This window comes from Hyla sarda, chromosome 5, assembly GCF_029499605.1.
Source record: "Hyla sarda isolate aHylSar1 chromosome 5, aHylSar1.hap1, whole genome shotgun sequence".
In the NCBI taxonomy this organism is placed as follows: Eukaryota; Metazoa; Chordata; class Amphibia; order Anura; family Hylidae; genus Hyla; species Hyla sarda.
This window is the reverse complement of record NC_079193.1, coordinates 371,666,223-371,683,823: the sequence shown is the minus strand read 5'-3', so window position 1 is coordinate 371,683,823 and position 17,601 is coordinate 371,666,223. Positions and strand designations below refer to the sequence as shown.

Genomic DNA, 17,601 nt, shown 5'->3' with positions numbered 1-17,601 from the left:
GAATATAACTACTATAATACTGCTTCTATATACAAGAATATTAATACTATAATACTGCTCCTATATACAAGAATATAACTACTATAATACTGCTCCTATATACAAGAATATAACTACTATAATACTGCCTCCTATATACAAGAATATAACTACTATAATACTGCCTCCTATATACAAGAATATAACTACTATAATACTGCTCCTATATACAAGAATATAACTACTATAATACTGCTCCTATATACAAGAATATAACTACTATAATACTGCTCCTATATACAAGAATATAACTACTATAATACTGTTCCTATATACAAGAATATAACTCCTATTATACTGCTCCTATATACAAGAATATAACTACTATAATACTGCTCCTATATACAAGAATATAACTACTATAATACTGCTCCTATATACAAGAATATAACTACTATAATACTGCTCCTATATACACGAATATAACTACTATAATACTGCCTCCTATGTACAAGAATATAACTACTATAATACTGCCTCCTATATACAAGAATATAACTACTATAATACTGCCTCCTATATACAAGAATATAACTACTATAATACTGCTCCTATATACAAGAATATAACTACTATAATACTGCCACTATATACAAGAATATAACTACTATAATACTGTTCCAATATACAAGAACATAACTACTATAATACTGCTCCTATATTCAAGAATATAACTACTATAATACTGCTCCTATATACAAGAATATAACCACTATAATACTGTTCCTATATACAAGAATATAACTACTATAATACTGCCTCCTAAATTCAAGAATATAACTGCTATAATACTGCCTCCGGTGTACAAGAATATAACTACTATAATACTGCTCCTATATACAAGAATATAACTACTATAATACTGTTCCTATATACAAGAACATAACTACTATAATACTGTCTCCTATATACAAGAATATAACTACTATAATACTGCTCCTATATACAAGAATATAACTACTATAATACTGTTCCTATATACAAGAATATAACTACTATATTACTGCCTCCTATATACAAGAATATAACTACTATAATACTGCTCCTATATACAAGAATATAACTACTATAATACTGCCTCCTATATACAAGAATATAACTACTATAATACTCCTCCTATATACAAGAATATAACTACTATAATACTGCTTCTCTATACAAGAATATAACTACTATAATACTGCTCCTATATACAAGAATATAACTACTATAATACTGCTCCTATATACAAGAATATAACTACTATAATACTGTTCCTATATACAAGAATATAACTACTATAATACTGCCTCCTAAATTCAAGAATATAACTGCTATAATACTGCCTCCGGTGTACAAGAATATAACTACTATAATACTGCTCCTATATACAAGAATATAACTACTATAATACTGTTCCTATATACAAGAACATAACTACTATAATACTGTCTCCTATATACAAGAATATAACTACTATAATACTGCTCCTATATACAAGAATATAACTACTATAATACTGTTCCTATATACAAGAATATAACTACTATAATACTGCCTCCTATATACAAGAATATAACTACTATAATACTGCTCCTATATACAAGAATATAACTACTATAATAATGCTCCTATATACAAGAATATAACTACTATAATACTGCTTCTATATACAAGAATATAACTACTATAATACTGATCCTATATACAAGAATATAACTACTATAATACTGCTCCTATATACAAGAATATAACTACTATATTACTGCTCCTATATACAAGAATATAACTACTATAATACTGCTCCTATATACAAGAATATAACTACTATAATACTGCACCTATATACAAGAATATAACTACTATAATACTGCTCCTGTATACAAGAATATACCTACTATAATACTGCTCCTATATACAAGAATATAACTACTATAATACTGCTCCTATATCCAAGAATATAACTACTATAATACTGCTCCTATATACAAGAATATAACTACTATAATACTGCTCCTATATCCAAGAATATAACTACTATAATACTGCTCCTATATACAAGAATATAACTACTATAATACTGCTCCTATATACAAGAATATAACTACTATAATACTGCTCCTATATACAAGAATATAACTACTATAATACTGCTCCTATATACAAGAATATAACTACTATAATACTGCTCCTATATACAAGAATATAACTACTATAATACTGCTCCTATATACAAGAATATAACTACTATAATACTGCTCCTATATACAAGAATATAACTACTATAATACTGCTCCTATATACAAGAATATCACTACTATAATACTGCTCCTATATACAAGAATATAACTACTATAATACTGCTTCTATATACAAGAATATTAATACTATAATACTGCTCCTATATACAAGAATATAACTACTATAATACTGCTCCTATATACAAGAATATAACTACTATAATACTGCCTCCTATATACAAGAATATAACTACTATAATACTGCCTCCTATATACAAGAATATAACTACTATAATACTGCTCCTATATACAAGAATATAACTACTATAATACTGCTCCTATATAAAAGAATATAACTACTATAATACTGCTCCTATATACAAGAATATAACTACTATAATACTGTTCCTATATACAAGAATATAACTCCTATTATACTGCTCCTATATACAAGAATATAACTACTATAATACTGCTCCTATATACAAGAATATAACTACTATAATACTGCTCCTATATACAAGAATATAACTACTATAATACTGCTCCTATATACACGAATATAACTACTATAATACTGCCTCCTATGTACAAGAATATAACTACTATAATACTGCCTCCTATATACAAGAATATAACTACTATAATACTGCCTCCTATATACAAGAATATAACTACTATAATACTGCTCCTATATACAAGAATATAACTACTATAATACTGCCACTATATACAAGAATATAACTACTATAATACTGTTCCAATATACAAGAACATAACTACTATAATACTGCTCCTATATTCAAGAATATAACTACTATAATACTGCTCCTATATACAAGAATATAACCACTATAATACTGTTCCTATATACAAGAATATAACTACTATAATACTGCCTCCTAAATTCAAGAATATAACTGCTATAATACTGCCTCCGGTGTACAAGAATATAACTACTATAATACTGCTCCTATATACAAGAATATAACTACTATAATACTGTTCCTATATACAAGAACATAACTACTATAATACTGTCTCCTATATACAAGAATATAACTACTATAATACTGCTCCTATATACAAGAATATAACTACTATAATACTGTTCCTATATACAAGAATATAACTACTATATTACTGCCTCCTATATACAAGAATATAACTACTATAATACTGCTCCTATATACAAGAATATAACTACTATAATACTGCCTCCTATATACAAGAATATAACTACTATAATACTCCTCCTATATACAAGAATATAACTACTATAATACTGCTTCTCTATACAAGAATATAACTACTATAATACTGCTCCTATATACAAGAATATAACTACTATAATACTGCTCCTATATACAAGAATATAACTACTATAATACTGTTCCTATATACAAGAATATAACTACTATAATACTGCCTCCTAAATTCAAGAATATAACTGCTATAATACTGCCTCCGGTGTACAAGAATATAACTACTATAATACTGCTCCTATATACAAGAATATAACTACTATAATACTGTTCCTATATACAAGAACATAACTACTATAATACTGTCTCCTATATACAAGAATATAACTACTATAATACTGCTCCTATATACAAGAATATAACTACTATAATACTGTTCCTATATACAAGAATATAACTACTATAATACTGCCTCCTATATACAAGAATATAACTACTATAATACTGCTCCTATATACAAGAATATAACTACTATAATACTGCCTCCTATATACAAGAATATAACTACTATAATACTCCTCCTATATACAAGAATATAACTACTATAATACTGCTTCTCTATACAAGAATATAACTACTATAATACTGCTCCTATATACAAGAATATAACTACTATAATAATGCTCCTATATACAAGAATATAACTACTATAATACTGCTTCTATATACAAGAATTTAACTACTATAATACTGATCCTATATACAAGAATATAACTACTATAATACTGCTCCTATATACAAGAATATAACTACTATATTACTGCTCCTATATACAAGAATATAACTACTATAATACTGCTCCTATATACAAGAATATAACTACTATAATACTGCACCTATATACAAGAATATAACTACTATAATACTGCTCCTGTATACAAGAATATACCTACTATAATACTGCTCCTATATACAAGAATATAACTACTATAATACTGCTCCTATATACAAGAATATAACTACTATAATACTGCTCCTATATACAAGAATATAACTACTATAATACTGCCCCTTTTTTAGGTTGAAGATGCCCTCAGTGAAGTGGATTTTCAGCTGAAGTTAGACCTGCACTTCACAGATATTGAGCAACAGTGAGTATCCTCGCCCCCTCCTATCGTCTGATCTCTTCTATGGGAACCCCCTCCCTCTCTTCTATGTACCCCAACACAGCACGTGGTGCCATATTGTAGCATAAAGCCACCATGTACAAGTCGGTGGAGTATCGTTATTGGGACTCCTAAACTGCAACAATGAATGGGCCACAGACAGCTGCAGTCCCCCCTTCCCGCCCCTGTATTTTGCAGTTTGGCCGCAGGGGTATAAGTATTTGGGGTACAGAGGTTGCCTTAGACCCTAAAGGTACCACCAAAGACCTGGTATTTGGGGCCTGTAACCTCAACAAATATAATGGGGGAGATTCATTAAAACCTGTACAGAGGAAAAGTTGCTCAGTTGCCCATAGCAACCAATCAGATCGCTCCTTTCATTTTTCATAGGCCTCTTTAAAAATGAAAGCAGCGATCTGATTGGTTGCTATGGGCAACTGGGCACCTTTTCCTCTGCACAGGTTTTGATAAATCTCTCCCGATTGTATCTCAGCGATGTTTAGACATTGTGTAGCACTATTATTATACTACCTTATATATGGCGGTATTATTCGGGCATTGTGTATTGGTAAATTTCTTTTTGCGCTGCAGTCTGCTTTACTTTACTTAGAAACAATGTGGTACTGTTATTTTACTATATTACGTAACATTAGGTAACTGTCTATGTTTGGCGCTATTATTTGGGCGCTATCATATGACACTAATGTTGTATATCCCATCCTAATGGGATCCATTACTCCATACGACAATGTTTCCCGACCAGGGTGCCTCCTGCTGTTGCAAAACTACAACTCCCAGCACGCTCGGACAGCCTTCGGCTGTCCGAGCATGCTGGGAGTTGTAGTTTTGCAACAGCTGGAGGCACCCTGCTTGGAAACACTGCCATACGAGAAGACCCCAGATTGCTGGAATCCCTTAAACTTGAGAATGGCGCCGTGGCGAGGTTTCTTTTTCGGCGCTGTAAAGTGTATGTGTGTCCTGACAAGTATCAACCCAAAAGCAATAACAGTAACAAGAAAACAACATCTGTGCGGTATAACAAGTGTAAACATCTATTCCAGGCTCAAAGACATCTCCAGCGTCCCCCTGATCAGCAGCCGCACTTTAGGTCTTCACTTCCACCCAAGAAGAGGTTTGCACCACCATGTCCCTGTCATGTTCGACTATTTCCACTTGTCGGTGATCTCTGTAACCGTGCACGCTTCACTGCTGGCCGTACATCAGCCGCTTACAAGGTAAAACGCGCGCAACCAGCAGCTGCCGCCGCACCGTGGTTGTGTTATAGAAGGAAGGAATGGGAAATACCAATAGATAGATAGATATGAGATAGATATATAAATATGAGATAGATAGATAGATATGAGATAGATATATAAATATGAGATAGATAGATAGATATGAGATAGATAGATAGATAGATAGATATTAGATATATAAATATGAGATGGATAGATAGATATGAGATAGATATATTGATAGATAAGAGATAGATATATATATATTAGACATATAAGAGATAGATAGATATGAGATAGATATATAAATATGAGATAGATAGATAGATAGATAGATATGAGATAGATAGATAGATATGAGATAGATAGATAGATAGATAGATATGAGATACATAGATAGATAGATAGATAGATAGATATGAGATAGATAGATAGATAGATAGATATGAGATTGATAGATAGATATGATAGATAGATAAGTATCTCCTATCTGTAGTGCAGACGGCGATCAGTCAGGCCGAGCAACTGGGAACCCTGCTGCCCAACAGACTGAGGAGAACCTAAAAGGTGTTCGAGCCCACACTTAGGGTGTCGGAGTGCCACACGTGCAACCATTCAATCATACTGAGGGTATATGCCACTTAGGGGGTAAAAACTCATATCTCATATCCAAGTATATAATGGCCTATGAAGAGTAAAATAAAGTATAACATAAAAACCGATAAAAAATTATAAAAAATAATTTTTTATACTATACCTGAAAAAATATATACAGTGACCCCTCGACCTACGATGGCCCCGACATACGATAATTTCAACATGCGATGGCCTCTCAGAGGCAGCATCAATATACGATACTTTTGTATGTTGGGGCTATCGCATAAACGGCTATCCGGCAGCGCAGACTGCTTCAGCTGCCACCGGATAGCCGTTTACGGTGCCCCGTGTGGTCCGGTGACGATCACTTACCTGTCCTCGGGGCTCCGGCGCGTCCTCTTCGGGATCCCCTGCATCGTCGGCGCTCTCCATCATCGTCATCACGTCGCTGCGCACGCCGTCCCGTCATCCAATAGGAGCGCCGTGTGTAGCGACGTGATGGCGGCGACGAAGAGCGAGGATCCCGGGGAAGCAGAGGCCTTGCCAGAGAGGCGGGGACACCCCGGGGACGCGGCGACAGCGATGGACGGCGACATCCCGGGCAGCGGTGACGGTCCGGAGCGGCAGGGACAGGTGAGTACAACTTTCTCTAACAGTGGTCTACAACCTGCAGACCTCCAGATGTTGCAAAACAACAACACCCAGCATGCCCGGACAGCCAACGGCTGTCCGGGCATGCTGGGTGTTGTAGTTTTGCAACATCTGGAGGTCCGCAGGTTGTAGACCACTGTCCTATACTTTACATTGCACGGATCCCTCAACATACGATGGTTTCAACAAACGATGGTCCATTTGGAACGGATTACCATCGTATGTTGAGGGATCACTTGTACAAGAGAACACACGCGATATTGGATCCAAACATAAAGATATTTTATTAAAAACATTTCAAACAGATACAAAAAAACACTTAACACCTTTAAAATTGTATTACAAAATGTCCCATGTGGACAAGAACTAACAGTGGTGGCTTAATAAATCACAGGGTATAAATATATCAAAAACGGAGAACATGTAATGATCCCCAAACAGGCCAAAAATTACTGACCAAAAAGTAACATCCGTTACAGTAACAATAAGTCAAGGACCTGTGAGTAAAATCACAAACCCACCTACATAGTACAACAATGTAATTACCACAGTGGATAAAGTCACTTACGCAGCCACACATTACCAATGTTTCGCTCCAGGCTTCTTCTGGAGGTGGACACCCCCCTGAAGAAGCCTGGAGCGAAACATTGGTAATGTGTGGCTGTGTAAGTGACTTTATCCACTTTGGCCTGCTTGGGAATCATTACATGTTCTCCTTTTTTGATGTGTTTATACCCTGTGATTTATTAATCCACCACTGTTAGTTCTTGTTCACATGGAATATTATCTCTACATTTTGTCTTGTATTTTTAATGATTTTGTGTGTTTGTGTATCTGTTTGAAATGTGTTTAAAGGGGTATTCCGGCCTTAGACATAGGCTAAGGGATAAGATGTCTGATTGCAGGGGTCCTGTCACTGGGTGGGACCCCGGCATTCTGGGACGGGCGCTGCTCCCAAGACGTGGTGTCACGACCACGCCCCCTCGTGACGCCATGTCCCATCCATCCATGTCTATTATACGGTATAATCTGAGAATACGGATTTTTCTTTGTATTTTTCAGTTTTGTTCGACCGGTGAAAGGTTCCTGGTTGGGAAAGAGTAATGTGGATCAGGGGATGGAACAGTCCAGCGCGTCACTAGAGAACCTGGTGTTCGGGACGGCATACTGTAAGCCGCCGTCCTCTGAGGTAATGGGTGAAATGCAGGATGTTTTGCTTTGTTCTTCCTAGATATTTCCATTACAACAATAACATTTAGAGGCAGCAACATTGTATATAGCTAGTCCTGCCCGCAGCTGAGAAGTAGAGACAATTGTATCCAGTCTAGACAATGCTCTGTGAGCTAAATACCCTGGACTCCAGACTGATACATTGTACATTGCTAGTCCTGCTCTCAGCTGAGAAGTGATACAATTGTATCCAGTCTAGACAATGCTCTGTGAGCTAAACATCCTGGACCCCAGACTGATACATTGTATATAGCTAGTCCTGCTCTCAGCTGAGAAGTGATACAATTGTATCCAGTCTAGACAATGCTCTGTGAGCTAAACATCCTGGACCCCAGACTGATACATTGTATATAGCTAGTCCTGCTCTCAGCTGAGAAGTGATACAATTGTATCCAGTCTAGACAATGCTCTGTGAGCTAAACATCCTGGACTCCAGACTGATACATTGTACATAGCTAGTCCTGCTCTCAGCTGAGAAGTGATACAATTGTATCCAGTCTAGACAATGCTCTGTGAGCTAAACATCCTGGACTCCAGACTGATACATTGTACATAGCTAGTCCTGCTCTCAGCTGAGAAGTATATACAATTGTATCCAGTCTAGACAATGCTCTGTGAGCTAAACATCCTAGACCCCAGACTGATACATTGTACATAGTTAGTCCTGCCCGCAGCTGAGAAGTGATACAATTGCATTCAGTCTGGACAATGCTCTGTGAGCTAAACATCCTGGACTCCAGACTGATACATTGTACATAGCTAGTCCTGCTCTCAGCTGAGAAGTGATACAATTGTATCCAGTCTAGACAATGCTCTGTGAGCTAAACATCCTGGACTCCAGACTGATACATTGTACATAGCTAGTCCTGCTCTCAGCTGAGAAGTATATACAATTGTATCCAGTCTAGACAATGCTCTGTGAGCTAAACATCCTAGACCCCAGACTGATACATTGTACATAGTTAGTCCTGCCCGCAGCTGAGAAGTGATACAATTGCATTCAGTCTGGACAATGCTCTGTGAGCTAAACATCCTGGACTCCAGACTGATACATTGTACATAGCTAGTCCTGCTCCCAGCTGAGATGTGATACAATTGTATCCAGTCTAGACAATACTCTGTGAGCTAAACATCTTGGACTCCAAACAGATACATTGTACATAGCTAATCCTGCTCTCAGCTGAGAAGTGATACAATTGTATCCAGTCTAGACAATGCTCTGTGAGCTAAACATCCTGGACTCCAGACTGATACATTGTACATAGCTAGTCCTGATCTCAGCTGAGAAGTGATACAATTGTATCCAGTCTAGACAATGCTCTGTGAGCTAAACATCCTGGACTCCAGACTGATACATTGTACATAGCTAGTCCTGCTCTCAGCTGAGAAGTGATACAATTGTATCCAGTCTAGACAATGCTCTGTGAGCTAAACATCCTGGACTCCAGACTGATACATTGTATATAGCTAGTCCTGCTCTCAGCTGAGAAGTGATGCAATTGTATCCAGTCTAGACAATGCTCTGTGAGCTAAACACCCTGGACTCCAGACTGATACATTGTACATAGCTAGTCCTGATCTCAGCTGAGAAGTGATACAATTGTTTCCAGTCTAGACAATGCTCTGTAAGCTAAACATCATGGACTCCAGACTGATACATTGTACATAGCTAGTCCTGATCTCAGCTGAGAAGTGATACAATTGTATCCAGTCTAGACAATGCTCTGTGAGCTAAACATCCTGGACTCCAGACTGATACATTGTACATAGCTAGTCCTGCCCGCAGCTGAGAAGTGATACAATTGTATCCAGTATAGACAATGCTCTGTGAGCTAAACATCCTGGACTCCAGACTGATACATTGTACATAGCTAGTCCTGCCCGCAGCTGAGAAGTGATACAATTGTATCCAGTCTAGGAAATGCTCTGTGAGCTAAACATCCTGGACCCCAGACTGATACATTGTACATAGCTAGTCCTGCTCCCAGCTGAGAAGTGATACAATTGTATCCAGTCTAGGAAATGCTCTGTGAGCTAAACATCCTGGACCCCAGACTGATACATTGTACATAGCTAGTCCTGCTCCCAGCTGAGAAGTATATACAATTGTATCCAGCCTAGACAATGCTCTGTGAGCTAAACATCCTAGACCCCAGACTGATACATTGTACATAGTTAGTCCTGCCCGCAGCTGAGAAGTGATACAATTGCATTCAGTCTGGACAATGCTCTGTGAGCTAAACATCCTGGACTCCAGACTGATACATTGTACATAGCTAGTCCTGCTCCCAGCTGAGATGTGATACAATTGTATCCAGTCTAGACAATGCTCTGTGAGCTAAACATCATGGACTCCAGACTGATACATTGTACATAGCTAGTCCTGATCTCAGCTGAGAAGTGATACAATTGTATCCAGTCTAGACAATGCTCTGTAAGCTAAACACCCTGGACTCCAGACTGATACATTGTACATAGCTAGTCCTGATCTCAGCTGAGAAGTGATACAATTGTATCCAGTCTAGACAATGCTCTGTGAGCTAAACATCCTGGACTCCAGACTGATACATTGTACATAGCTAGTCCTGCTCTCAGCTGAGAAGTGATACAATTGTATCCAGTCTAGACAATGCTCTGTGAGCTAAACATCCTGGACTCCAGACTGATACATTGTACATAGCTCGTCCTGCTCTCAGCTGAGAAGTGATACAATTGTATCCAGTCCAGACAATGCTCTGTGAGCAAAACATCCTGGACCCCAGACTGATACATTGTATATAGCTAGTCCTGCTCTCAGCTGAGAAGTGATGCAATTGTATCCAGTCTAGACAATGCTCTGTGAGCTAAACACCCTGGACTCCAGACTGATACATTGTACATAGCTAGTCCTGATCTCAGCTGAGAAGTGATACAATTGTTTCCAGTCTAGACAATGCTCTGTAAGCTAAACATCATGGACTCCAGACTGATACATTGTACATAGCTAGTCCTGATCTCAGCTGAGAAGTGATACAATTGTATCCAGTCTAGACAATGCTCTGTGAGCTAAACATCCTGGACTCCAGACTGATACATTGTACATAGCTAGTCCTGCCCGCAGCTGAGAAGTGATACAATTGTATCCAGTATAGACAATGCTCTGTGAGCTAAACATCCTGGACTCCAGACTGATACATTGTACATAGCTAGTCCTGCCCGCAGCTGAGAAGTGATACAATTGTATCCAGTCTAGGGAAATGCTCTGTGAGCTAAACATCCTGGACCCCAGACTGATACATTGTACATAGCTAGTCCTGCTCCCAGCTGAGAAGTGATACAATTGTATTCCAGTCTAGGAAATGCTCTGTGAGCTAAACATCCTGGACCCCAGACTGATACATTGTACATAGCTAGTCCTGCTCCCAGCTGAGAAGTATATACAATTGTATCCAGCCTAGACAATGCTCTGTGAGCTAAACATCCTGGACCCCAGACTGATACATTGTACATAGCTAGTCCTGCTCCCAGCTGAGAAGTATATACAATTGTATCCAGCCTAGACAATGCTCTGTGAGCTAAACATCCTGGACCCCAGACTGATACATTGTACATAGCTAGTCCTGCTCCCAGCTGAGAAGTGATACAATTTGTATCCAGTCTAGGAAATGCTCTGTGAGCTAAACATCCTGGACCCCAGACTGATACATTGTACATAGCTAGTCCTGCTCCCAGCTGAGAAGTGATACAATTGTATCCAGTCTAGGAAATGCTCTGTGAGCTAAACATCCTGGACCCAGACTGATACATTGTACATAGCTAGTCCTGCTCCCAGCTGAGAAGTATATACAATTGTATCCAGCCTAGACAATGCTCTGTGAGCTAAACATCCTGGACTCCAGACTGATACATTGTATATAGCTAGTCCTGCTCTCAGCTGAGAAGTATATACAATTGTATCCAGTCTAGACAATGCTCTGTAAGCTAAACATCATGGACTCCAGACTGATACATTGTACATAGCTAGTCCTGCTCTCAGCTGAGAAGTATATACAATTGTATCCAGTCTAGACAATGCTCTGTGAGCTAAACATCCTGGACTCCAGACTGATACATTGTACATAGCTAGTCCTGCTCTCAGCTGAGAAGTATATACAATTGTATCCAGTCTAGACAATGCTCTGTGAGCTAAACATCCTGGACTCCAGACTGATACATTGTACATAGCTAGTCCTGCTCTCAGCTGAGAAGTGATACAATTGTATCCAGTCTAGACAATGCTCTGTGAGCTAAACATCCTGGACTCCAGACTGATACATTGTACATTGCTAGTCCTGCTCTCAGCTGAGAATTGGATACATTTGTATTCAGATTAGACAATGCTCTGTGAGCTAAACATATCCTCATTTACTGCACCGATCTCTCTGTTACTTTGCTACAATCAGCCAAAAACAAGGGCACTATAGTATAGGTTTTTGGAAACAGAGTCCCCAGTGTCATATATTACCATGTATAGAATAAAAGAGACAATAATATGAGTAAATATAAATCTTTATTATAATCAGATAAGATAAAACATGATAAAAAATCAGCAGCAGTTAGAAAGAAAACGACTCCGAACACAGATATTAAATAATGTCCAATAGGCAATGACTCCCTGAGGAAGCGAGTGAGCGAAACGACGTAGGGGTAGGCTCCCGACCTTTGTAAGTATAGCTGGGTGTCAGTTGGCTAGGTGCATGGACAGTCTTATATGTTCAATATAACTTGTCTCAGGGACAACCGATGCTCCAACCTTTACCGAGGTGGTTTGTTTCCCCTCAGATATGTATGGGCAACATCCTTGTCTCTCTGTATTCTTACTGCCGATAGCACTGGGCAAATGACACTATACTAGCTATACTTCTTTATATGTCCTTTTTGTTTACATTAGTGTACTGGGTTTACTTAGGCACCTCTAGGTGTATTCTTTATATATATACATGTACTGTGGCTTGTTTTTAAGTCCACTTTTCATTGAGTATTGTATCCTTATATCTATGTGCCATTCCATGTGCCTATTGGACATTATTTAATATCTGTGTTCGGAGTCGTTTTCTTTCTAACTGCTGCTGATTTTTTATCATGTTTTATCTTATCTGATTATAATAAAGATTTATATTTACTCATATTATTGTGTCAGTTTGGTGCATTTATATAGGTTTTCTAGTATTTCTGGGCACCGAACAGTGGTTTATACCTTGTTTGTTTTTGGCCTCAATTTATTGGTTTACATGTATAGAATAACCAAAGAAAAAACACTGAGACACAAAATGAAGTACAAAAAGTGTATAAGCTTTATTCTTAGTGATGATAAAATCAAGTAAAATGGAACAACAGCAGACAGACTACTATGGCAACTGGAGGGGGGCCAGGTAAAAAATGAGACTGCAATATATAAAAGAAGAGGAAGCTTGTTGCGAAACAACATTGTTGGGGTTGGCGCTCTGGACGAGGGTAAGATGTCCACAATATGCACTTGTTATGGGTAATGGGGGTTTTTGAGCCTTTGGATCCGTTTTTCCAGGACTAAGGGGTTGGCTGTGTCTTTTTTCAGCTTTTGTCTCCCGGTTCCTGGGGCCATGGTCCCGCTCCTCTCATACCTCCCACTATCACAACTGCATATATGATTTTTTGCTATGTGGGTACATCTCTTTAGGGCAGTGTGCAATATTTTTGACCAATTATTTTTGCATTATCTTCTGTGTGTATACGTTTATATGGATAGGCTTAAGTTGCTAGTATATATTTGTACAGCTATACTCCTTTCAGTATGTATACAACAGATTTGAGGTTTCTATGGTAAACCCATCTTCTTTTATATATTGCAGTCCCATTTTTTTACCTGGCCCCCCTCCAGTTGCCATAGTAGTCTGTCTGCTGTTGTTCCATTTTACTTGATTTTATCATCACTAAGAATAAAGCTTATACACTTTTTGTACTTCATTTTGTGTTTTTTCTTTGGTAATACTTTGCTACAATGTATCGGTCTGACATCCAGGCTGTTTAGCTCACAGAGCATTGTCTAGACTGGATACAATTGTATCACTTCTCAGCTGAGAGCAGGACTAGCTATGTACAATGTATCAGTCTGGGGTCCAGGCTGTTTACCTCACAGAGCATTGTCTAGACTGGATACAATTGTATCACTTCTCAGCTGAGAGCAGGACTAGCTATATACAATGTATTAGTCTGGAGTCTGTGCTGTTTAGCTCACAGAGCATTGTCTAGACTGGATACAATTGTATCACTTCTCAGCTGAGAGCAGGACTAGCTATGTACAATGTATCAGTCTGGAGTCCAGGATGTTTAGCTCACAGAGCATTGTCTAGACTGGATACAATTGTATCACTTCTCAGCTGAGAGCAGGACTAGCTATGTACAATGTATCAGTCTGGAGTCCAGGATGTTTAGCTCACAGAGCATTGTCTAGACTGGATACTATTGTATCACTTCTCAGCTGAGAGCAGGACTAGCTATGTACAATGTATCAGTCTGGAGTCCAGGATGTTTAGCTCACAGAGCATTGTCTAGACTGGATACAATTGTATCACTTCTCAGCTGAGAGCAGGACTAGCTATGTACAATGTATCAGTCTGGAGTCCAGGATGTTTAGCTCACAGAGCATTGTCTAGACTGGATACAATTGTATCACTTCTCAGCTAAGAGCTGGACTAGCTATGTACAATGTATCAGTCTGGAGTCCAGGCTGTTTTAGCTCACAGAGCATTATCTACACTTCTACACTTGTACCTTGACAAGGGAATTAAGACACAAAGTATATTAGAATGTTGTTGAACTAATCTCATGAAGCTCTATAGCAGTGGTCTCCAACCTGCGGACCTCCAGATGTTGCAAAACTACAACTCCCAGCATGCCCGGACAGCCGTTGGCTGTCCGGGCATGCTGGGAGTTGTAGTTTTGAAACATCTGGAGGTCCGCAGGTTGAAGACCACTGCTCTATAGCATTATCTTATATACAGTATAACCAGTATATCTTTCTGTTTTCCATTCTATTTGCAGGGAGGCTGCTATATACCCTCTGAATCCTGCATACAGCATGCCTACAAGTGGCACAAGGACCTCTGCAGTCTGCTGCTCTCCTCGTACAGGGGTCTCTCCTCGTACTATGCCTCTCTATTAAAACAGATTCCTGAACTGTCTCAAGTAGAGTTAGGTAAGTGTAATCTGTGCGGAAAGTATCAATGTTATCGCTCTATGAGGATTCACAAAGTGAAGGCGAGGACCACGATGCATTCACCATGTGTCAATATATTCAATAGTGATATATTTATCATGCAAACCATATAGATGCCCATAGATACAGTAGATCAAAAACTTATCCCAACGTGTTTCGTTATGCAGGGGTCATCATCAGGGGATATTTACCTGTTGGTATGGAAAATCATGGCCAACAATAGTGCGGTGTCTGCACTCTAGCAGCATTCTCTTACAAGCATGAAAGGCAGTAAAGTGGGATTCATTTTGCAGCTTTAAATCTCTAAAGTTCACTTGCAGGGTCCTTTTCGGTTAATTCGGTCTTGTGGTGAAGTATATAGAACCGTATCCCTGGGACAGATTGTAGCCACCCATTTTTGGACAAACTGATCCACACTTTATCAGAAGAGAGGACAGTACTAGTTATATTGGGGAACTGCACCACAGATCAAGAACATACTGTAGCCCAACATGTTTCATTATGCAGGGGCAATCATCAGGGAATATTTGCCTATTGGTCTGGAAAATCAAGCAAATAGAGGCAGTGGTCAAATCCCCAATGCAGTCAAACTAAATATAAAGTGAATTTAAATGATAGAGTTTTATATATATATATATATATATATATATATATATATATATATATATACTTCTCAGTATCCCAGGACATTACTTACCACATTGAAACCTAACGAGTTTATCTGAAAAGCTGAACTTAACACTATGGAGCATCCCTTCTACACCTCCTTATAGCCCATGGTGCAGTTCCCTTAATTAGCCATTACTGTCCTCTTTCCTGACGAAATGTCTAAATCGGGTAGCTACAGTCTGTCCCAAGGATATGGCTCTATGTACCTCACCAAAAGACCACATAAACCGCATAGGAGCCCGCTAATCCTTTTTAGAGACTTAAATCTGCAAAATTGAGCCCATCCTACTGTCTTCCATTCTTGTAAGAGAATGCGACTAGAGTGCAGTCACAGTCCCGATGTTCACCATGATTTTCCAGACCAACAAATATCCCCTGATGATCACCTGCATATTGAAACACGTTGGGCTATCTATGGGTATCTATGTGATGTGCACAACTCTCTGTATCAGTATTGTGTGTGAGTGTGTATATATATATATATATATATATATATATATATATTTATTTATCCTGTATATATTTATGTGTGTGTGTTGTATACACATGGTTGGGAACCTGTTAATCATTTAAGAGACTTATAACTGCAAAAAGGACCCCTCCCTACTGCTTTCCATGCTAATAAGAGAATGCTACTAGAGCACAGTCACGGCACTGAAGTCGGCCATAATTTTCAGACCAACAGGTAAATATTCCCTGATGATGACCCCTGCATAATGAAACATGTTGGAATAGGTTTTGATCTGAGGGCATCTACTTGATATGCAGGATAAATAGTGGTGAGGAGTCGTATTATGTGCAGTGTATTATATACACCCATGGGAGTTTTTAAGGGGATTCCTATTGACAATGGATATCTTCTTGGGAATATATTGTGCTATACTTTTTCCCCATTAATTATCATGGCACATGGTGAATTGTGGTCAAGTTTGGTGAAAAACAATTATTAAGGAGAACATTTTTGTAAAACAACTATTCGAGTTTCCTACTTTTTCTTTGTGAATGTAATAATTCAGTCTTACCGGTAAAATCATTGGCCACCACATTTGTAATTTGCAACTTGTATGTTTGCTCTGTTCAGGATTTTAGACTTCATACTACAAGGCTGACACAATGTTTCTACTCCACTTACATTCACTCGGTCATTAATGTTTTTTAAATATTTAACGCAAATGTACTTTAACAATCAGGGTTGGCTCTGCCTATAGGCAAAATAGGCAGCCGCCTAGAGCACCCTCTTGATGGGGGCACCGCTCTGTCCACCACAAGAAAGTTAGACAGCCAGCATCCGAACCACTCGCTCAACCAGCTCAGCCAGCAGCACCACCATAACCCCCTCTGATGTGTGTTACCCCAGTAGTAAGGAAATTACATGAG

General features: G+C 38.2%; 1 protein-coding gene across 3 annotated transcripts in view; it reads left to right on the top strand.

The window, feature by feature from the left end:
* Positions 1-17,601, top strand: part of FAM135B (family with sequence similarity 135 member B) — a 174,501-nt gene that overhangs the window by 79,484 nt on the left and 77,416 nt on the right. For 2 of the 3 annotated variants that reach the window (XM_056522809.1, XM_056522810.1), the window contains exons 5-8: positions 4,544-4,614; positions 5,691-5,864; positions 8,175-8,301; positions 15,381-15,534. In XM_056522809.1, coding sequence (XP_056378784.1) covers positions 4,544-4,614; positions 5,691-5,864; positions 8,175-8,301; positions 15,381-15,534 — 526 coding nt within the window. Of the gene's footprint in view, positions 1-4,543; positions 4,615-5,080; positions 5,198-5,690; positions 5,865-8,174; positions 8,302-15,380; positions 15,535-17,601 lie in introns of those variants that run through there. The other variant, XM_056522811.1, reaches the window with a different exon arrangement.